This window comes from Tyto alba, unplaced genomic scaffold (genome assembly GCF_018691265.1).
Source record: "Tyto alba isolate M040663 unplaced genomic scaffold, T.alba_DEE_v4.0 Super-Scaffold_9, whole genome shotgun sequence".
Taxonomy (NCBI): domain Eukaryota; kingdom Metazoa; phylum Chordata; class Aves; order Strigiformes; family Tytonidae; genus Tyto; species Tyto alba.
The window spans coordinates 27,910,072-27,933,772 of record NW_024881330.1 but is presented as its reverse complement, the minus strand read 5'-3'; the positions used below and the strand labels follow the sequence as shown (position 1 = coordinate 27,933,772).

Here is a 23,701-nt window from a genome sequence, read left to right as displayed (position 1 = left end):
TTTAACACCTACCAGGTATTTGACATGCAGCTTTAATGATACTGTGGCAACTACTGCTTAGTGGTGTGGTACTATTGCTTCACTGGCTGCCAGACAGTATGCAGGACTAATAACGGTATTACGTACTCTAGAACTTACTGTACCAAAAGAGCTTCAACTTTTTTTTTTTTTTTTTTTTTTATCTAAAAGTTGAACATTGAGCTGTTTGATCATTTTTATACAGGGTGCTGATGACTACTCCATAGGATCTTAATTCTGATGCCTCTGAACTCCCATAGCAGTGTGCATTCAGTTTGCCCTGAATTCTTAATTCAAAAGTTGATGGTACAGACCCACTGACAAGGTTTGTTTCTCATGCTGAGCTTTGTAACTGCATAGATTCATCGGTGTGGTCTCTCCTCCTCAAAGCCTGCAGCTTTGTCAAATCCATAAGTTATTACAGCTACTGTTCTTACTTCCTTACCCTGCCATTCCTTACAGCGAGATATGACCCTGCAGGCTCCTTATTGCCCAGGCTGTGCAAAAGGGTGGATATCCGTCATGACCTTTTTGATCAACCAGTCTGTGTGCTCAACATAGGTAAATCTTGTGATCTCAACCTAATCCCCTGTAGGTTAGCATGGTTTAATGTTCATGGACTGCTCAGGCCTTTTCTGAGCTCCACTGAGTGCTGAATTTGAAATGACGAATCTCGGTCTTTCCGGCAAACCTCGTCTGGCCGCAGTCAGCAAGGTAAAAGGTGTTGGGGGGTGTGTGTGTGGTGTAGCCGCCGCGGTGCCGCCGCCGTCGGGGAGCAATCCGAAGCGGTCAGTGCCGTCGCACCCCACAGCAGGCCGGCTGTTACCCACCCCGCTCGGCACCCCACAGCTCAGCCGGGCAGGCCCGCCGGCCGGACCGCCTCCCGCCCGCCGCCGCGGGGCGGGCGCTGGCCCCGGGCACGGAGCAGGCGCACGGTTCGCCGCCCGCCATTCTCGGTCCCCCGGCAGGGCGAGATGGCGGCGGCGGCGCGGCTGGCCCGGCGCGGTGCCCGTGGCGGTGTCGCGGCGTGCTTCTCCGGCAGCGTGCGGGTAAGGCGCTCCCTGCGCTGGTGGGGCCGAGGGGCAGTCGGCCGGCGCCTCGGCGGGGGGCTCCGCGACCTGCTCCCCCCGAGGCTCCCCGGGCGCCCGCGGCCCTTCAGGGAGCACGGCGGGTCTCTGCGGGCGGCGCTGCCCGTCGCGGCGCCCGGCGGCCTCATCACGGGCTCCCCGTCCCCGTCCCCCCCCCGCAGCCGCGGGCAAAGCGGCGTCGAGCGGCGGCCCACGCTTGAGCGGAGCTGCGGCCGCGGCGGTTTGAGGAAACGGCCGTGACATTTCCCGGGGAGGGGGACGTCCCCGGTTCCCTTCGGCTCCCGGCTCCGCTCTCGCTGTCGCGGAGCTCTCGCGGAGGTGCGGGCTGTGGTCCCCGGGCCACGGCCCCTGCCCCACCGCGGGGGGCTTCCCCTTCCTCTCCCGTTCCAGTACGGGCCGCGCAGGCGTCGGTATCGCCCTTTGCTCCCGGTAGCACAGTTGTGCAGCGCTGTTGAAGTGGTTTGGATGGTGCCGTCCGAGCAGCGCTGTGTCTGCCTGGTTTGTGTGGGAGTTGCTGAAGGCCTTTTCCAGCGAATTCTTCCCGGGCACAGCGCTGCTTGCCAGGCACAGCTGGTGTGCCTCCGAGAGGGCCTGCTGCAGTAATTCCATGATTCGCTTACATCCCCTGGGTGAGGGTTATTTTTTGGTTTATTCATGTTTTGGGCATTTTTTTTTTGTTTTGTTTTTGGGTTTTTTTTTTGTTTTGTTTTTAAAGCTGTTTCCTGGCTTCTTTGTGTTTACACTTGAGGTTTAATTTAAAACCCTGACCTTAAATAGTGGAATGATTAAATTGAGTGGTTCCTGTCACAGAAGCCCCTTGTGCAAACTAGTGATGAGACAATAGCAGTCTCATGAAAAGACTGATGAATTATACCAACTTTACTGGCTGCTTGCTATCGTTACAGTACTTTACTAGTCTTGGTGCAGTCTTCCAGCCTGCCCCTGCTGTGGCCTGCTCCCTCCTTTTCCTCCCCAAGCAGGAGAGCTGCTTGCACAGTTTCTATAGTGGTGAGGAAGAGGAGTGGGCTGTGTCCGTCCCTAACAGAGCACCTGATTAGGGGGACTCAGTACTGTCCAGGGATTATATCCAGTTATCTCCTTATACTGAAGGGAAAGGGAGTCCAAATGCCATCTTGATTTGTAGTCTCTGTTGTGAGCTGAAGTTCTCCAGAAGGAGCCCTTTTCTCCCTGCGTACCTGAAGAGAGATCAGTAGGGGGCTACTAAGGAAGACCCAAAAGAGAATCTTCACACTCCCCTTTCATGGAAGCTTACTGGTATTCTGGCAGTCTGTGAATATGTGCAAATTCTATTTTCATTGGGAGACTGAAAAAAAAAAAATCAGTATTTTACAGATATTTGGTGGCAGATCTGATCTGTAGAATTCTGTTGTTTCAGAAAAAAATGTGCCATACTTTGTATTTTCCATTTGGTCTGCTTGTGTTCCTTAGAACTGCCTTTGATTAATTTTTTTTCTTTCTGAAAAGCATCTGTGCGTAGCTGAAGAGTCCAAGTTCCAGAAAGAATCCCTAAAGTACACATTTAATAAAAATGCTGTAGGAGTTGCTGCACTGCTTTACTTCTATGATAATTCTAGCTTTAGTTTGAGCTTTACTTTCTTAATTTTGTTCTATGTAGTGTCCACAACTCTACTTCACTCATAGTTTTTGTTTCATCATTTCTTTGGAACATGAGCTCCATTAAATCGGCAGTGTAATTCCATGATTATTCCCTCTTGTTTTCAATTGTGTCACTCATACGCAAGTGAATTATCACAAAGGAAGATTCACACATGCACTTTCTCAGGCCAGCTTTAAGTTCTGTGAAACCCCCATCCCTGTGCATTATTGCCATGGCATGTACAGATTATTCAGCTACCACTGCAAATGTTGTCTTGTAACTTTTGTATTCTAAATAATTCGGGAATTTCTGAATTATTGCTGTGATGCTGCTGTCTGAAAGTATTTAATTCTGTATTTAGGTTAGGGCTTGAGTTAGTTTAGTGTCTTAGCATGCTAGAAATATCCTCTTGGCTGGTTTTGCTGTGATTTTCTTGGCGACATCACAAATTTTTCATTGCATTAATGGGATGTTTTCTTATTAATGTGGATCACTAGACGTAATACTGAATTTTCTTCTCTTTTGGTATGTGTTTAAAAACGTACATGAACCATGTGTTGTTTGCAAGGACCAGTTCATTGAGGGCTGTTTTACTGTGAATGGTATTTCTGCTGGGACAAAGTGTAATGCTGATAACCAAACTGTGGAATTTTGTCTGGGGTATGGCATTGGTTTGCTTAGCAGCTCCAGTAATGATTGGGACAGGTGTCACGGAGTTTGATTCTACCTCATTCTCAAGTAAAGAAGAATGTTTTGTTGACTACAGTAGTAAAGCATCAAACCCTTGAAGCTACTAATGAAACTTTTGAATTTGTGAATATACACACATGTAATCTCAAAATCACATGGATTTGTTAGGGCTAAACTCCTTATGAATAAATTACAGTACATATATGAACCTGAAACCCAAATCCTGCTCTGAGTCTGTAATTAATTGGTAATGGTTTTACACGCAATTTAGTAAAAGAGACAGACATAAGAATAACTGACTTTCAAAATAATAAAAATCATTATTAAAGTATTTTTTCATTAGTTCTCTAGCTGCTTGTAAAAATCTAAACATCTAAAAATAGCTCAGTTGCTTTCCTAATCTAGTATTAGCATTTGTGTGAAGGTTTGTGTGTTTTAGTGTAATGCAATCTAATCGTTCTTACGTTCAGCTTATAATAAAGCAGTAATGATTGTTACCTTCACTGTCATGAGAAAATCTAATCTTGTGTAACAGTCCTGTATGCAGAAATGAGAAAAAAATAACTTTCCTCTTTTTTTCTTTCAGCTTTTCAGCCGTGGGCCAAATGTGCTGCATCAGGACAACAGTGAACCACAAGCATTCTTTTCACCTCTTCGAAAAGTGATGTTGCCACCAAATAGCTTTCAAGGGAAAGTGGCCTTTATAACTGGTGGAGGTACTGGGCTTGGCAAAGGGATGACGACAACTTTATCCAGTTTGGGTGCCAAGTGTGTTATAGCAAGCCGGTAAATACTAACGAAGACATTTCAGAACTTTCATGTGGTACTGAATGCTGAATAGATATGTTTTCTTCTTCGTAATGGATCTTGTTTTCTTCTTAATAAAATAGATAGATTTATTATACTTCCTCTATTTTAGTGCGCTTTTAAATTATAATATCATACTGTAAATACCAGAAACTTGCAGATCTGCCTCCAAGTGTGTAATGGTGTAACGACCAGCAGGGAGAAATAAACTAAGTGAGTTTCCGTGAAATGCAGCAACAAAATAAACAACCCAGAATGTTAGACTTAAATTGAACCACAGCCTGAAAAAGAACACAAAACTTAAATAGCTGTTTGAACATTTTGAATGCACGTGTTCTGATACAGATTTGAATTGCAGTAAAGAATTAAAGCCATTCCTCTTAATTCTTATGACTTTAAAAGCAGCCCTGATTTTCTCTTGGTGAAGATGATCTTTATACAGTTCTCTTAAGTAGCACTACAGTAAAAACTAGAAAAACAATTTAATTTTTCATCAAGCTAAACAAAAGTGTTGTGACATTCATCCAAGTAGTGGTTTAGATACTTAGTTTTAAATCTGAATGTGCATGTCCCTTCTAAAATACTAGTGGAGTAGTAGCTAAAACTAAGATTGTTATGATTAAGTACTTAGAATATTTTTTCTAGCTTACCGTATTTGATTAGCTTAGTCACTTCTGAGTTGTTTTGAAGTAGTAATAGCCAGAGATTACTTAGATACAAAGTTTTCTTTCAGAAAGTTAGCGGCTAAATACAGTTTTTATCTTAAAGCTCAATTTTCACGAAAATCGGTAACATACATGCACATACACACATTATAAATTATGTTTTAAGGTTTAGCTCATATTTGCTCAATAAAAACCACCAAATTTTATTAATCTGAATTGTAATTGAATTAAATTGAAATTATTGACATTCTATACTTATTTCTAGGAATCTTGATGTTTTGAAAGGGTCAGCAGAAGAAATTTCTTCTAAAACAGGGAATAAGGTAAATTTTTACAGAACTGTGAATATGTTAGTTATTATACTTTAAATGGTGATAGGATTCTTATGCATTCATATGCTTCTGTGGGCTTGTTTAATTTGAGTGATAAGGTTTTGAAATCTTACATCTGCCTTTTCCATTATCATACAGGTTCATGCCGTCCAGTGTGATGTAAAAGATCCGATTGCAGTTAAGAATGCTGTTGCCGAAGTAATCCAAGTGGCAGGACATCCTGATGTAAGTGTTCGAGTAAAAGGAAAGAACTTCAGTCTTCATTGCTAACAATACTCTGCATGGTAGGTATGAAGAAAATTACTATGACAGAAAGTTAATGGAATCTACAGAGACACTCGACAGAAGGTGGTCGTACTTCAAGATAAAGCTAACATTCACAGTTAGACTGATTACTCTATTCCTGTGCTTCTTAAAATACTTAGCAGCCAAACAGATGAAATGTTGTTGTCCTTACTCTAAGGACTAACAGTTTATTTATAAACCATGGGACAGTTACAGTGGGACTCTTTGAATTCATTGAGTGAACAAAATATTGCCCTTAAATCCTCCTGAAAAGGTGATTTACCTGAGTTGGTACAGAATTACACCTGTTGCTTATTAACAGAATGTTTCACAAATAAGAAATGAAGGTAATCATAAACATCTTCTTTGGTCCTTGTTTAGCTTATTAAAATAGCCAAGGTTCTGGTTAAGTTGTCATAAAATCAAGAAAAAAAATCTTCAGTCAAACTAAGCATCTGTTTTTTAATAGTTTGTCACAAAACACAGAGCACTTTACATCAGACTGTTGCTTTGAGAAGGGTGGTCTGGTGGAGTCTGAACAATGATAAGGCACCAAACTCCCGATTTGATCATGAGAGAAACAACTCAGTGTCTGCTAGCTGATAGGAAGTGTGATGAGGGTGTTAACATCAATGAAAAGGCTAGTCGGTGAGATTTAAACTGTCTACTGTGGATTTAAAACTGTCATCTGTGTATTGTAGGCACTTTGCGTTCACCAGTAGCTTCCTGTAGACATGGAAGAGAACCTACTGAATTCTAAATGTGGTAAGAAGTGGAGAAACTATTTCTCACAGCTGTATGCTGTAACAGTGCTATAAAATACAACGGATCACTGGCCTGATTTGTAGATGAGATACTCTGGATATTAATTTGACTACTAGTTACTGCAGTTTTTGGCCAAAGCACATCACCGGGTTTTAAGTGTGTGCAGAGAGGGAGGAGCTTTCTCCCTATATATTACATTTTAAGTGCACCAGTAGTTTTATGAATAAATACTTCCCATGACTTGTTCTTTACAAGCATTTCCTTTCTCTTTAATTTCACATATTCTGTGTGTGTAAGAGAGACTGCAGAGTAAACTGAATATTCAGTTCATTTTGTCTAGTTTTTCTCTTAGTGATAGACATGACATGTAAGTTTATGAATACTGCAAGCCTGGGTATCACTGCCATTGTGTGTGTGAGGTGAGATCTCAAAGATGGAAGTTAATGGCAGTATTGTATTCCTTCTAGTTTTGTTTTGTTCATTCTGTCCCCTAGACTGTTACTTCCAATTAGAAAGCAATCGTTCTTTTGTCAGATGGATTGTTTTGGCAGTCATATATATCTGCATACCTTAAAGATCATCTCATGCAGTCCTTGGTTCACTAGTTTTATTTTTGTGTCTTTGCTGTATTTATTTGATGATTCAAGTAACCTACTCAGTATCTTGAGGTATTTGGGTTTTGTTTTGTTTTTTTTTTTTTTATCTTCAAACTGTAAGGAGGCCTTTAAATTGTATTTGCCGTCTATATGTATGATTTCTGGCTGTTGTATTTTATTTGTATTATATTCATGCAATATGTGCTGTGTTTTATTACAGAAGATTTTAATGTCTTATTTTAGCCCAGAAGTTCTTTAGGATGAAGACTTTGTTTTATGTGCAAATCTACGTGAATCTAGGTGCTGTTTCATAAGTAATACACCATTTTACTGCTTCAGCACATTGTGTTATTTTATATACACATGATCTGGCCACATAACTTTTTGTTTAAAAACTGCTTATGTGATGCTTAGTGCCCGTAAAAAAGTGTATCTAACTTGCTAGCTTGAGGGGCTAAGGAGATGATATATGAAAGCTATCCTCTGCATAATTATTGTTTGTAAGAAAGGCAACAAGTGACAGATATACATCTATTTGAAAAATCTTTTGTACTAGTTGCTTGCAGTTCGCTAAATCATAATATTCTCTCTGTCATGACTGCTTACACTTCTTCTTATGCAACAGTCTTTACTCCAGACTGGAGTCATCAGGTTACCTGAACGCCTTTTGCTTTTAGTCCCATGTATCCATTACATCAGATATGGTATGTGACCTTGGAACGTGGTCGGGACAGATTTTTCTGTTACAATGCACTTCAGACACTATGGAAAAGAGCGACGTAACTCATCCTCTCCATTTACAGCTCCTCAGTACTGGACTAGTAACTACAGCACTTTGGAAGTACAGCTCATTTTCTGTTACTGATAAATATCTATGCTGCAGATGTTATAATTTCTGATGGATTATTTTCTCTCTCTCACCACCCTTCACCCTGTACCTCATTTGATGAGGATATTTTTACTTTTCTACCTGGAAACACTAGGAAGTTCCTTGTAATTTCTTTGCTCTTCTCAGGAAGAGTTATTTTTAGTTAAGTTTTCCTTCATGTGTTTCAGGTTGTGATAAACAACGCAGCTGGAAACTTTATTTCCCCTTCTGAACGACTTTCTGCTAACGCATGGAAAACGATAACTGATATTGTACTTAATGGTACTGCTTTTGTAACTCTGGAAATCGGAAAGGAGCTCATTAAAGCACAAAAAGGTATCTTTAGATGGTAGCTAAGCATTGTGACATAGTATTGTTACTTGTTTTCCTCACCTTACTGGAATTATAGCCAGTTTTGAGAGTTTGAAAAACAAGTTTTAACATTCTACATCTTTTCTAGAAAGAAGCTTCATTTTCAGTAAAACCATACTTAAATACCACACAGTAGGACTATCAATTACTTCATTGTAGAATCTGCCCTTAAAATTGGACCCATAGACCATGAGGTTGAATATAAAAATCTGATTGCAGAGTTTGTGCTAGCTGTAAAGTGTTTCTAAAATTTTTAAAATAAGGCTTTGTTTAAAACATATGCTCTTACTGTATGCACTGTATCTCTAACTCTTGAATTAGTTGAATTTCTTCAAAACTCCTCTCCAGAAAGTGCTGAGTGGGCTTATGCTGTTTAATGGTAACAGTGTGAAGTTAATGTTGTTTCATTAAGTCTGTAACAGTTTTGGTCAGTTGATGAGGTATTTCCCACATACATTTTAACAGCACATGAAAAAATCCCTTTCACTATTCTGGCGCTAATATTCTCACATTAAAAACCCATCCCAAACTCTGACTTAATATATCATTATAGCAAATTATTGTAATAGTTTGCTTCATGACCTTCAGGATGCATGCAGTGTCTCCCTATGAAATATAGCTTTAAAAATGCCTTTGTCTCTGCTGCTGTTGAATGAAGAACTACTTTCCTTGCTTCCACCCTCAAATTCTGCAAAATTCAGATGTCATTTACCTTCATGTTGTCTCTCTTCCTTTCACATCTAAACTTCCAAAACATGTGATTTTCTTCTGCTTTTACATGCATGCCTTCTTTCTAGAGGATTCCATTTGTAGGAAAGGCTTTTTATTTAAGGCTTTCTTTAAGATATGTTCCTGCAAGTAAATCAAGTGTACCTGTTTGCCCTCTCATTCTCCACCTTCATTTTCCTTGCTTGTTTTTTTAAGTTTGAGCAGAGACCTTCGTTTCTGAAGTGATGGAGATGCTATCCAGTGCAAGTAGTTTAGAAGAGTCTGTGAGGATGCTATACATTTGCCAGTTACTAGAACACTGGCACATCCTTAAGGTCTGCAGCGTGACCTATGTTAAACCTAATTTAGTAAACAATAAAAGTGTTCTGCCTTTAGACTCTTATGTTTGTACTGGTATTTAAAAGGAGTTTGTAATCTACTAGTGCATTAGTTAGTTATGCACTAAAGTTTTTCAAAATGAGAGGAGTTAATTGGTTAGATACTGTCCATTTTATGAATATAGGCTCTTGAAATAAAAATTGTGTATGAAGTGAAGCGTACTTTAAACTTCAGAGCTGTAAACTTGTCAGTCATTTTTGCTTCTGTGTTAGGCTCACCCAACTTACCTCTATTTAACCTGTATTTTAAAAATTCTGTGGTTTAATTCTGTAAAATATATAATTAACAGTCAACTCTAGGTAACTTCAAAGTTGTTCTGTGTTTTTTGCCTGTGTTGCTTTTTCTTTTTGAAGTCTCTCACTGTAGATTACGTTTTTAGAAATAGGGTCCATGGTTTCTGAGTATCTGCTAGCATTTCTGTCAGTGCTTATTTATGGTTTTCTTTAGTTTCTGTTGTATAATATTACTGTATTTTTTTTTAACTACGTTTCCACTTTGTCATACATTCTATCAGTAATGTATATTGTTTTAGAAACATCCCTTGGGTAGCTATTCCAATTAACTTATTTTTAAAATACAGTAAGTAGAACAGTTATTTTAGTTACTGTGGCATAAGTAGTGAACTGTCGTCCCTTGTCCTCCATTTTGCAGTTACAGTAAGTTCATGCTAATTATTGATTAGACAATTAGAATTTGAAGGCTTCTGTAAAAGAAAGATTACATAAACAGTTGCAATTTCCATTATTTTCCATAATGTTTTCGCTAAATCTGTTATAAAATAGATAAAAGAAAGTGGACTTTTTATAATACAGTTTGTTGTGATAATAATGGAAAAAAGTTGTGCAGGCTAACTTTGTCACAAGTGCTACTGCAGAAAAAACTTAAAAATTTCTTAAAAAAACCCTTATTTTTTTTCTGCATGATAATTCAAGTCCTAACCTGTGTAATTTTAAGGTTATGGCAAACCTAATTCTTAATGCTGATTTTTTTTTTTTTTTTTTTCAGCCAGGAATTGATAAAATTAAGACAAATTACCTTGTTAGTGACTACTAGGCTAAAAAGGCACTGTAAGATATTAGGCCTTCTCTCTGGATAGACAGATTTATACATGAAATTCATTATCAGTAGAAGTCTGAGGGTTTAGACCTTTGGTGTCTAATCAATAGCTATTTACACTTATATGGAACTACTCTTAACAGTCATGGAAGAGGGAACCGAAATAAAAAGGCTTGAAGGCAAATCTTCCAAAACCAGATTTTGAAAATACCTTTACAACCCAGAGTAAAAAGGCATCCCTAACACTTGGGCTGCAAATTTCTGTACCACTGAGGTTGCTTTTACCTCAAGCTCAGAGTTTGATCTTCATGCATTTTTTGTTTGTTTGATGTGGGTTTTTTTCAAATGTTTTTGCAACATCCAGGAGCTGCATTCCTTGCTATTACAACAATTTATGCAGAGAGTGGTTCAGGATTTGTGTTGCCGAGTGCCTCTGCCAAAGCTGGTGTAGAAGCAATGAGCAAGTAAGTAATACAGCAAAATGTGTGGTTTGCTTTTCACATCCTTGATATAGGGTAATTGATCTATAAAAATGGAGCTAGTTGGTATAGGCATCCTATTCCATTGTATCATAAGAGAACCTTCCAGCCTCCAGTATCCTAGGAAGAAAATAGTATGCTGACAGCTTCTTATAGAAGGAAGTTTTATCTGCTATTGTTATGGTGATTTTTATCACAAGGAGGGATGGATTATTTTTATCATAAGGACAAGTGGAACTACTTGTTCCAGTACTACCATGTTCTGGTATCTAAAGGATGGCTACAAGGAAGATGGAGACTCCCTTTCTTACAAGGAGTCACATAGGAAAGATGAGGGATAATGGATACAAGTTACTCCTGGGGAGATTCTGATTGGACACAAGAGGAAAGTTTTTCACAATGAGGACGATCAGCCACTGGAATAATCTCCCCAAGAAAGTGGTGGATATCCCAACATTGGACATTTTAAAGATTTGGCTGGACAGGGTGCTGGGTCATTTTGTCTAGACTGTGCTTTTTCCAAGAAAGGTTGGACCAGATGGTCCTTGGAGGTCCCTTCGAACCTGGTGTGCTATGATTTTATACTTCTTTTGGTCATAGCAAGTTCTAAAGTTTCATTTACAGAGTTTCGATAATCAAATTCTCTTGCATTCTCATAGGTGAAGCAGCACTTAAAACCAGCTATTAGGGGAACTCTTCAAGGTCTGTGGTGCGTTCCACTTTCTTTTGTCTCAGGAAAAGATGTATTTAGGTGGAGCATACTGTAGCTTCATCTCTCTAGTTTAACAAAGAAATGTGTTTCCTGTCACTTTTAAGTTCTGTAGTTGTACTTAATTCACAACAGTATCATGTGACGTATCCATGTTACTCAGCAAACAGAAGGATTTCTATTTGTTATTAACTATAGGGCAGTCCTTCATAGCAAATAGAGCCTCCAGTGCACTTAGGCAGAAGGAAAAAAAAAGAGGGAATGAGTGATGATGGTGATTTCTGTTCTGTAGATCTGTAAGTGCAGTGTGTACTTTTCAGAGACTTTGACCCAGCTAACTCATTCACCGTAGGAGATGATCTATCTGAATTACTGCTTATGCAGAGAAGACGTTGCCATCAAGCAAAATTATTCTGCTGGTCCAATTTTAGAATGTAACCTCTGTTTTGTGTTTTTTCAAAACATCTAATGTGAGAGCTATGTTGAAAATGTTAGAAATGTATACTTGTGGGATAGTCTAAATTACCAGAGAAGGATGGTGGCCTAATAGTTGTTTGTCAAGGAGATTAAGTGCCAAAACCATCTGTAAGATTTGTGAGGGGGAAAGAATTGCTCCTTAATGTTGCTATATCAATGATGCATCTATTAAATCAATATTCCTCTGTTTGTGAATATTTTTTTTTTTTCTTCTCTGAAATGTTTTTGCTAAGAACAAAAAAGCCTCTGGAGTAGAAATGCCTGTTTCAGGAAAATGTTAGTATTTCCATGTTTGATTCAATTTTAATTATTTTTATTTTGCTGAACAGCTTTATTAAAATACTGTGTTAAAAATATTGATGTATTCTGTTAATGAATTTTTAGGTCTCTTGCAGCTGAATGGGGTAAATATGGCATGAGATTCAATGTGATTCAACCAGGTCCAATAAAAACAAAGGTACATAGCATGAAGTGAAACACAGCTTTGAATATGCTTTGTAGCACAGACTTAACTTTAAGATAGTCTAACCTTTTCTGTAATTGCTAAATTCAAGTATTAGTTCCTTGGGAGCCAAGACTGTGCTGGAATATTAAAAACACACTATCTCTCAGTTCTTCTGTAAAACAGAATTTCTTGAACTTCTGAAACCTGCCACTGTCTCTTCTACTACACTAATATAAATGAAACCTTTTTTTAGTCTTTCAAAGAAATTATATATCAAAATATTTAATGTTGATTCTTATCAACTGTACATACTTAGTTTGTCAAGTGAAGCGTATTCTTACATTTGGTGGAGTAAAAGTGCCTATTTCTGCCTGAACTCCTAAGTTTTAAACAAAACATTTAATCAATTCCAAAATTTCAGAATCTCTATTAGGTAAATCAGAATAGAATCTCACTAGTTCTGTTGAAAATCACAAAATTAGAGAAAAACAAAGTCAGTGAGGAAATGAGAAGCTTTGATATGAGTGAAAAGGAGGACTGGAGGATTTGAAGGAAGTAATCCAGAGCAGCAGGAACAAGAAGAAAAAAGAAAGCAGTCTTGCAAGAGGAGGGGATGTTTCACATTGAATCAAAATATTATAATTATGAGCAGTAACAGCTAATAATGGTAATACTAATACCTGTAAAATGTTTCATGCTTGGTTTTGCTGTTGTTTCAGGGGTAGGGGTGCAGGGTTGCTGTTTTTTGGGGGGGTTGGGTTTTGTTGTTTTTTTTTTTTTTTTAGTCATTATTAGACTGGACAACTGGACAACTCCAGTTTTACCTTTTCTGACTATAAAGAAAGATAAGTGACAGTATCAGCAGGGTTATAAGAATGTTGAAACAACATTACAGGATCAGACCAGAAGTCCTCCAGTCCTTGTATCTGGTGGATTTCTAGGCAAGAGTAGAAGAAAAACATTTAATGATACTACTTCTTTATGTCTCCAACCTCTGTTGATCTGTGGCTCAGGGAGCTTGATACACTTGATATCTTCATACTGTAATAATCTTGTTGGATTTTTATTTCCATTAGTTTGTCCTGTTCCTCTCTGAATCCATATAAAGTTTTGGCATCCACTCTATCACATGGCAAGATCACTTTGATTTATAGATTCTTATAATTTTTGGCAAGTTAACATCCTTAAATGTCAATATTTCTACCTCCCATTAATGTTTCTGATATAAACTAATAGTGTATATCCCACCTGAGGTACTGTGTGTTCTTAATAAAGTACTACATTTGTCATACTGGTTCCAAGTTAAAATTTCCCTGAAAGCATGAAAAGGCAGACTGGCTTTACTTAAAACAGCATATTGCAAAATCAAGTCTTTCTTCCTTAGGGGGCTACATCCATGTCTTTAAAAAACACTGTTGTAAGTCATGATAGGAAAAGAAAAAAGTGTACAAGTGCAATACCATTAATCTTATAAACTGGCATTTAAAAACATGGCAGTAGAAGACTTAAATGGTGTGAGTGCAACCATGATTACATCAATTAGAATGTACTTCAACTCTTATAACTTCCCTAACTTAACATAACTGTTAGTAATACATTTATGATTTTGCCTGAGGAGGTTGTTTCCTTGTGGAGGAGCCAGGAAGAACAAAAAAACCTCTTCTGTTTCCCATGCCATTCTAAGCTATTCAAATACTAAAACTTCCAGTGACTTAGTTTAGTTCTAGCCATTGTTGTAATTTAACTGAACTTTTTTTTTTTCTTTTTTTTTCTGTTCAGTTTTACTCACTCGATACTATGTATAATTTATTTCTGTCACTTTCCAGCTCCTCCCCTTACTCCTCTCCCTGGTCTTGCTTATTTCCTCAAGGGTGTTTGGGAAACAATGATTACCACTTTTGGTTTTCATAGGTAGATGTTGGGTGACTATCCCAAACATGTTAAATTCCAGCTTATCCTTCTCAATAGATGCGTATCAGTGCAACAGGGATAAATTGTTTTCTGTTACCTACCTTCTTCTTTTTCATCCTGGTGACAGAGAGGGTGTAGACTGTTTACTCACAAATGTTAACTTCCATATTGTTTATACAGAGTCATATCTCTCTTGGATTTTAATTCCTGATATAACATTTTTAAAATGTTTCTCTTAATTCTCAGGGTGCATTTAGCCGCCTTGACCCAACAGGCTCATTTGAGAGCAAAATGATTGAGAGGATTCCCTGTGGTCGTCTGGGAACTGTAGAAGAAATTGCAAATCTGGCTGCCTATTTCTGCAGTGACTATGCAAGCTGGGTTAATGGAGCAGTGAGTTTTGTTTGTTCTTGTTCATACAATTAACTTGATGCTGGTCTGAGTTTCACTGATATTTCTTAAAGCCTTGGTTTCAGAAATTAAACAAAAACTGTTATTTTGAATTTATTTACAAGCATTATTAACCTTTTGATTGTTATGCTTGGTAGTTAGTACCTTTAAAAAGAAATTCTAAAAGTGATTGAATTACATTATTTTAAGCATGGGTTTTTCTGATCCAAATCAATAAAAATTACTTTCACAGTTCGTAACAAGGGAATGCTACAGAAAACCCACTATTATTAAATGTACTGGTTTTGCTTTTTCTAGGTTATTAGAATGGATGGTGGAGAGTATGTTTCTATGGCAGGAGAATTCAATGAATTGAGGAAGGTATTAAATTCTTTGCTTGCTATTTTACATTCAAACAGATACTTAGATATGTAATTATTATATGGGATTCCAATAAAAAACTCTTTTCTTTTATTAGGTTACCAAAGAGCAGTGGGATGTGATGGAAGCAATTATTAGAAAAACAAAAGGCTCTTAAACTGTGTAACAGTATGGTGAAGAATTTCAGAAATGAACCACTACTTTTCATGAATATTTAGAAATAACCAATTGAGAAATAGCCTTCAAAATATTTTGTATACTAATTTCAATAAAATATTTTGAAATTGTATTTTGAGTATAAGATATATTTTTCCCATCTACAATCTAATCTGTTGTCAATAGTGAACAACAGTTATTCACTGAAATTTTGTTTTCTTTAGGTTGTCTTACATAGCCGTTCTGCAGTCTACAGTTAGCTTTTTTTAATAATATTTCAAAGGATTTTTTTGTGTCTCTCAATACTGTAATTCCAGTAGCACTTCAGGACTGTCATAACTGAATATAATTGTTAATCTGAGGAAAAACTAAGAAATTAAGTCCTAATCTTCATACTGCAGTACTGTCCTAAACTTGCAAATACCAAAGTTTCATTATCAGCAGGACTATGTACAGTGGGATAGGATATAACTCCCTTGGTTACTTACAAAATCTTGAAATACACAACCATCTTGGTCTTGTCTTTTGCTGACATTTTCAGTCTGTTAATTATCTTATGCTGAACTTTAAAAATGGCATTTAAGGACTAGAAATGGCTTCCTAAGGGGCTCGCTCTTTGTCATGATTAAGTTAATGTTCTTGAAAATGGGAAACTAAAAATCATTTGCTATTAACATGTGTGTGACTAGGGGAGTATCTCCATAAAAAATGCTTTACTTAAGACTAGTAAAAGACATCAGTAAATGTGAACTGAAAGCTTTGAAAACTCATTGGTTGAGATTTACAGAAATCAGTAGGTTCCATTTGCATTCACAGACTGGTACTAAAGAAGCTTTAAGATGGCATTACCTCTGAATCTAGTCAGTTTATCCATCCCAAATAAGCAGGTGATTAAGAAAACCGCCAAAACAAACAAACACAACCAAACAAACAATGTTTATTGCTGTCCCTCTTTCAGTACTATTACATTTTCCAGTTTAGGGAGTTGCCAGTTGTTTGTCCCCCCGCTTCAAACAACAGATGATTGTCGTCGTTTAGGCCTGGTTGGCAGCCAACCACAATGCAGCACCTCTCTCTCCCTTCCCCTCCGGCAATGAGAAGGGACAGAGAGCCAGGCTTGGGGTCCAAGATAGGACTGGGATGGGGGAAAATCCCCCTTTTATGATCATGAGCAAAAGGCAGACTCGTTAGGGGAAGGAAAAAAAAGAACATACATTTATTACAGACACTAACAACACATACCAGAGTAGGACAGTGAGAAGCATTGCCACATCTTGAGAACACCTTCCCCCCACCCCTCCCTTCTTCCCGGGCTCAGCTCTGCTCCCGATATCTCTACCTCCTCCCCCAGTGGCGCAGGGGCAGGGAATGGGGGGTGCAGTCAGTGCTGCCACTTCCTTCATCTTCGGTGAGGGGAGTGTCCAAAACTTATTACCCCCTGCTCCATCGTGGTCCCCCTCTCACAGGAGACAGTCCTCCACAAACTTTCTCTGACTTGAATTCCTCCCACGGGCCGCAGCGTTCCCCACACTGCTCCGTCATGGGTCACTAACTTCCTCTGACTGGATTCCCTCCCACGGCTGCAGCCCTTCCCGAGCTGCTCCGGCGTGGGACTCCCCCGCATGCTGCAATCCCCCCAGATCTGAATTACAGCAGTGGGGCTACCTTTTTCCATGAGACCCCGGCCTTCTTCGGGCACAGAACCTTGATCAGTCGAGCAGGAACGACAGGCTGTAAATCAATGTCTGCTCCACCGTAGATCTTCATGGGTGGCGGGGGGGCTGCCCTGCCGTCTCCCCACAGGATACAGGGGGGTCTCTGCTCCGGCACACCTCCCCCCTCCTTTCTTCCTCCGTTCCTCCACTGACCTTGGTGTTCATGCAGCTGCAGCAACTCCTCCTCACAAGTCCCACTGCCCGTCACCACGTCCCTTCTTAAATACGTTATCGCAGAGGCGCAGCCGATTGGCTCAATTTCCCAAACAGAAGTGGAGCTGACGTGGAGCTGGGGGAGCTTCGAGAAGCTTCTCACAGGGGGCCGCCCCGATAGCCCCCTCCCCTGCTACCAAAAAACTCCACCACTCACTCAACCCAGGACAATGATGTTCTTCAAATAAATCAACAGGTTCTGGCCTTTACATCCCCAAATCCATGCCTTTTCAAATTGTTTAACCCAAGTTCCAGACGGTCCATGCATACAATCTGTATGTGCTCTGAAATTGATACAGTGATGTAAGGGTCAGGAATGTAGCAGCAATTCACGGACATCTTTGGGTGCTGGCTGCAGTCTTATCACTTCACCCACACTAAAGGCCATACTTACATTGCTAGCATCTGACTTTGAAATCACTTGATTGCCTTAATACAGAGCTGAAGCAAGCCAATATATGTTTTGCTGGAAGGGTGAACTGTATTAGTGCTGTCTTCCAAGTGCCAGCTTTCTCCTGAGAGTCACGGTCCTACAGGGGATTGAATAGCATCTGTGCCACTAATAAAGCAAATGTGTTTATCGTAGCAGCCTTCAAGGCGTGTCTTGAACATAATGTAAAGGCTTTTTTATAGCCTCTTGGGTTTCAGTAGGTCTACTGTCAAGGTTAAACTCTGACATGATAGCCAGATCTTTTCCCCAAAAAGTGATTTAATTGAGAAGCTAGGTCCATACATACTGTTCTTTGCTTGTCGTCCTTTGCATATACTTGGGTTTTCTCTTTGTATGGGACATGGTTGCATATAAAGCTTTGACACCTGGAAAAAAATGTTTCAGAAAACAAATTCAAAGGTATGTTTGTGAGTTGAGCTGTGATATGATCAAGTGTTGCTTATTTCTCTGATGTATTTAGTAAGGTATCCTCTGGAGATGGGCTGTCAATAAAAATAAGTTCCCATTGGCCTCTTGCATCCATGGGTGTGTGTGACACTTACTGTAGGAAAGTTTGTCTTGTGGTTGAAGTACAGGACTGAGATTGAAGATAACTGTGTTCAGTGTCTAACTGTCTCAGGCTTTGTGTGACATTAAGTTATTTCTGTTGCATCTGAACAGCAGGGCAGGTACACTTTGCAGCATTCCCCCAGGAACTGGTCATCTGAAGCAGGGAGACTGGCACATTCCTTCTTTTAGCTCACAAAACATAGGTCCTGGGTGGAAGAGGTCAAGAAAAGAGGCACATTCCTAATCTCAACACTAAGTTAAGATCAAGTCAATACTTGGGTTTGGGAGCTGGGAAGCACTCCTGGCTGCCACATATTGTTAATCCATCTCTCTTCACTGCATATAAAATAAGAGTAACAATACTTTGGTTTTAATCTTGCATAATTTTTTAAATAATACTACGTGCTATTTAATGTATTTTTTAGATATTGAGCACAGAGGCTTTTTTTTTGGTGGGGGAGGGTGATATGGAAAAGGAAAGGCAGAGGAGAAAAGGGGGATAAGCCTAGACCATCTACAATAATTTTTTCCAAATATTTCAGTGCTTAGATGTAATGTCTACTGACATAGTAAATGCCAGAAATCCATTATGTGGCTTTAAACACGCAGACCCACTATTCTTTGGCTCAACCTCGACTGTAATATTGCTTTGCTTGCATATGTCCTTTGTTTAGAAAGTAAACTTTTCACAGTTCAGTTCAGAAATATTTCGCTTCCATAGCAAAAGGCGGCGGATTCCTTTGCAAAAGTACTTAAAGAATTTCAAGTGCTTTTGCAGTTTAAAATGAATACTTGACCTAAAATTAAAAAATGAAAATATCTTTCTTTCCTTCATTGCTTTACTCATCAGAGAGATTCAGGCCAACTTTACGTCTAGGAGAAGCTCACTTTAATTCATAGTGAACCTTTCAGGGACTGAAGCTCTTTCCTGAACCATCAGAGTTGCTGGAACATGTCCTTTAAGGGTGTATTTTTTTGCTTTATTTGATAAGGTCAGAATATTGAAGCTTCTTAAAGCCTGTCTTTTATATAGATACTGGGTATTTATTCAATAACAGAACATTTATCAGTTGCAGAAACAGGTATTGCTTCCAAGGTACCTTATTCTACCTGTTTATTGTCCATAGCTAAATCAATTATTAATTGTAAAGTGACACAAAACATTTTTAAAGCATATGTTATTCAGTGGTAGAACCAGAAAGCACATTTTAAATTTTAATGAGCATCTATAGTAAGATTACTCTGTTTTCTTACCTATACCAGTGACATCCATTTTGAACTATGCAAGTTAGTTGCTTTTGGACTCTGAACATACTGTCTTGACAAGATGTATACAATGCGTTGATGCAGGTTTTAAAAATGGTATATAATGTTTTAAAAAACTATATGTTACTGGATAGTTTATAAAATATTTCCTAATATATAGACTTAGTTAAGTGAAAAAACAACTCCGATATAGCCATCCGCTTCTGCAGGAGAATGGAATAGTCTGGCCTGGATTAATTACCTTCATTAAAAGAGCTGTTAGACATTTTAAGGACAGGAGAGGAACGTTACTATGAAGAGGTGAATTTTGAACATCTCAAGTTTATGTTTTACCTAAATACAATTTAATCATTTGTTACTAAAGTAGCAACACACGACATCTGAACTCAAAAAAATGACAAGAGAAAGTAGCTTTATAGCAACTCCGGCCCACGCTTGTTTGGCTTGGCTTGGAACTTCCAAAAGAACATGTTCCTAAATGTCCACATGGATGACACTGTTCTGAAAGAGGCATAAAATATCCCTAAATCCCAAGAGGTCCCCAGTCCATGAGCATGTTGCGCAGCTATGTATTGTGCACACTTACTACAGACTGACATAAAGCAGGGTCATCACAGCTACTTTATTCCAAACACAGCAAAAATGGTAGGAGATAGTATCCACATTAAGCACGCTGTCTTAGTATTGCTTTGTGGCATAATAATTTTGTGGAGATGAAGTTGGAGGGACAATGAAGTGCAGGAATGAGTCAGAAAAGGTGATGGTATACACTGGAGATTGCAAAAGGAGTCAGTAGGGTTGCAGAGGCAGTTTAATTTTCGTGGATCACACCAAAACTTTTTAAAAAATAGCTTTTTAAAAATTTTCCATGACCCATCAGTCAAAGGTGTTATCACTTCCATGAACTCAGCTTAGAGACTCACAAGGGAGGATTCATTGTTTTCAACCGAGGAGTACATCTTGTCTGCTTGATTAAATCTTGAAATTACCCTTTATATTTCAGTTGATGCTGTACTGTCTTTGAACCTGTTACAATTTCTTAGATTAATTCTGTGCTGTAGAAGTGGTACTGTATTATAGCAGAGGCTTATAAACAAGTAATGAAAAGCAATTGGGGTTGCAAATGAAAGAGTTTAGTTGTATTACCTCTTCACTATGATACCAGAACTCCTGTCAGTCTTTGGTTCTCCTATTTCTGGGAAATTCTTTCTCTTGAACATTTCAACTACTGTTGAGAATACCTGCTATTACTTACCAATTTGAGAATCTGCTTTACAAGCAAAAGATGACACTGAGGGAACTGTGGGTTCCTACCTGTCCATACTGGCTTCCAAGTTCATTGGCACATGAACTGCTTATTTATCTTTCTTTTTTTTACATGCTAATAACACAATAGTAAAGACACTGAATTGCAAGGAAATTTGTACTTTAACTCCATGAAGCATCTTGTGTTACAGCTGCTAAAAACATAATCCCGCTTTAACCAAGGTAAAACCCCCAAGCTCTTATGTGTTAATTTAATGTGCAATAAAATAAAATTATCTTTGGGATTTTGGTGCATTGGCCTGCTTTTAATGGGTGAAGAACAACTTCGGTTGATTTCAGAGGTGTTTGGAGGTGCTCAGCACCTCAGAAAATCAGGCCACGTATATTTGGATGCCTAAATATGCCTTCTGAACCTCCTCATAGACACAGCAAGTAGGTGTGGATTTTGGTACTCCTCCACAACCACTGATTATAACCATGATTATGATGAGGGCTTTGTATAAATGCACGAGATGCCAAATGGAAATTAATCATAGAAAGTTGTTGTTGTCTAATGAAACAAAGACTTAAATAGTTTAAGTGGAGTTTAGCAGCAGCATGTGAGTATTTTTTGAGACAAGATTCATTTTACCTAAAAGCGCTGCTGGCTGTTATCAACCTGATCCATATTTGACTTTTGCATATGGAATATGATGTTTAGAAATTTCATAAACTTGCGTGGGTAATCTTTTCATAGATGCATAACTAAGTTGTAAAAAGGGGATTACCGCAGTGCCATGGTCCTGTGCATGAACTGTTCAGGATAAAACAGTGCAGCAGTGAATGAAAGCCAAATCGCTCCCTTCAAGGCCCATGCTCAGTCCTGATTAAATTGTCAGTAAAAATTAGCATGATATTCTCCATAATGCCCAGTGGTTTGTATCGCAGCTGGGTCGGGTGAGGCCCCTGAGGTGCACTGCTGGACTCTTGTGGGCACAGCTGGAAGCAGGCACTCGCTGCCTGACCCCTTACTGTTAGCGCTTACGTCCATTAGCAAACACTGCATTTAAAATGCCAAAGGTTTTTTGAAGGGCCTAATAGTTACTGTTTTTTTTGTTGTTTTTTTTGTTTGTTTGTTTGTTTGTTTGGTTTTTTTTTTTTTTTCACTATTAGTAAAAGTTTGCTGGTTTGTGCTTTAAAATTAATAGAATATCACTTTCTTTGATGTGAATATGAAGCATTGTGTTAAATTTTAATCTGTACACATTTAAACTAGAATGAGCTGAAATTTTTTACAGCATACTCGTTTGTAATTTGTAGGACAGTGGTTTTGAGTACTTATTAGCTTGAGTGCCTATTTGAATATTTATTTTAATTAAATATGTAATTTAGATAGTGCAATGGTTAATAGCTTCAGTAAAGTGGATCCCACATAGCTTCGTGTCAGTCAGCTTTTCTGTTTAGAGTTGCATTGCTCTGTAATTAGTTTTTGAGCATCCTACGATTTTACTTTCAATCTTTTTTTTTGGTCACCAGATGTCTACAAAAAGAAAGAATCTTGTGGTCTTCCCTATCATCACAACTTAATATTCCAAGTCTCGTTCTGCCCCAACTCTGACGCTTTTAAGAGCTCTGGTCAAGAGTGGTTTAGAGATTTTAAAACCTGGAGTTTTTACAGCAGTTTGGACTTACCCATGTTTGCTACACTTTGTTTTGCACTGACATTGTAGACGCCTTTGCTGGAACTGGGCTTTTAAACTGCTGTCTTTTAATCCAAGTTTTATTCATGAGAAATAACTGCAGGAAACATTCTGCCTGTGGGTGACAGACCTGCTTTCTGTGTCACGCTCCACAGCAGAGCTGCTGGTGGGCAGCAGCAGCAGCAGCAGAAGGGTGGCTGCAGAACAGCACGGTGGCAGGTAACTTTACTCATGTTCAGGAAGACAGATTCCACTTTCTTTGACAACTTTTTGTCAAAACATTTTAAACTTTTTATCTTCCACTGTAATGATGTTAGCAAGCAGTCACATCATATTTTTACAAATAAGCTTTGGGGGGTTTTCTTTACCTCTACACTTGCTAAAATAAGGCAAAATCCAGGGTTTCAAGTGCACAGTATGAGGAATATCATTTATTGTACTGATAGGCAGATTCACTGTTCCTTCACTTGACATACACAATTGTATTTCACATTGCATAGAGAAAAGAGGAGAGCAAGCAGGTGAGAAGTTAAATCACTGTGCATGAAGTGTGAGTAAATCTGTGATAATGAGCTAGCTTACTCTTTAATTTTTTTGTGGGCTTTTTCAGCAAGACCCCATCTGGCACCACCTACTCCTTAACTTTACAAGGTTCAGACTGAATAGAGCCCAATGCCATTAGGCCATTCCTGACACGGTATTTAGTTGCCTGAGTTCACCTGAAGAATTCAGGGATTCATTTCAGTGGAAGTTCAGTGACTGTAATCTTGAAGGATCTGAGCCTCATTGTTTGAGACACATTTCAAATAAAATGCATTTACTTCTGCTTGTTAAATAAGACACGGAGATGTATCTGGCAAGTTGTATATAGCTAATCTGCTAACCTGGAATTGCTTCTGAAACAGTTGTACGTGGAGGCAACATAGATTTATTGGCTTTAAGACACTGCAAAGTTTTCTTCCTACACTAGTACATACTGGGAGCAATAGCCTAGACATTCATGGAGTTTTCTGGCATAAAACTGGTGTAAAGTAAAAAGGGATCCAGGCCAAAAAAATAAAGATGCAAGAAGATAAGTCTGTTTCCATAGTATAGTTCCCATGTAAAAAATACCTCTCTAGCATAATAAAAAGCAGAGCCCACCATGTAAACAAAGTTACTAAATTGGTATAGAATCTGTTAGTGCAGATCTTTTGCTTTGTTTGGTGTTGAATTTTAATACTATTATTATAGATTAGTAATTCAGTGAAAGATCCAAGGAAGCATTTTTTTTTTTTTAAATAGTTGTTTTGTCCTTTACATGGTACAGAAAAAAGAATCCAGGAGATAGACAAACTAGACACCAAC

At 38.6% G+C, this 23,701-nt stretch overlaps 1 protein-coding gene across 1 annotated transcript; it reads left to right on the top strand.

Moving 5' to 3' along the window:
• Window positions 1-920: 920 nt before the first annotated feature.
• Window positions 921-15,347, top strand: DECR1 (2,4-dienoyl-CoA reductase 1). Its single transcript, XM_042785870.1, has 10 exons — window positions 921-1,067; window positions 4,001-4,200; window positions 5,152-5,209; window positions 5,357-5,443; window positions 7,921-8,068; window positions 10,632-10,731; window positions 12,317-12,389; window positions 14,535-14,681; window positions 14,997-15,059; window positions 15,157-15,347. Exons 1-10 carry the CDS (start codon window positions 993-995, stop codon window positions 15,214-15,216), a joined length of 1,011 nt encoding a protein of 336 aa, XP_042641804.1. The 5' UTR covers window positions 921-992; the 3' UTR covers window positions 15,217-15,347.
• Window positions 15,348-23,701: the final 8,354 nt, after the last annotated feature.

Coding starts and splice junctions, on each gene's coding strand:
- DECR1 (XM_042785870.1), top strand. CDS start 993: ATGGCGGCGGCGGCGCGGCTGGCCCGGCGCGGTGCCCGTGGCGGTGTC. Junction 5,444..7,920: donor AAGTGGCAGGACATCCTGAT/GTAAGTGTTCGA, acceptor CATGTGTTTCAG/GTTGTGATAAACAACGCAGC. Junction 12,390..14,534: donor CAGGTCCAATAAAAACAAAG/GTACATAGCATG, acceptor CTTAATTCTCAG/GGTGCATTTAGCCGCCTTGA.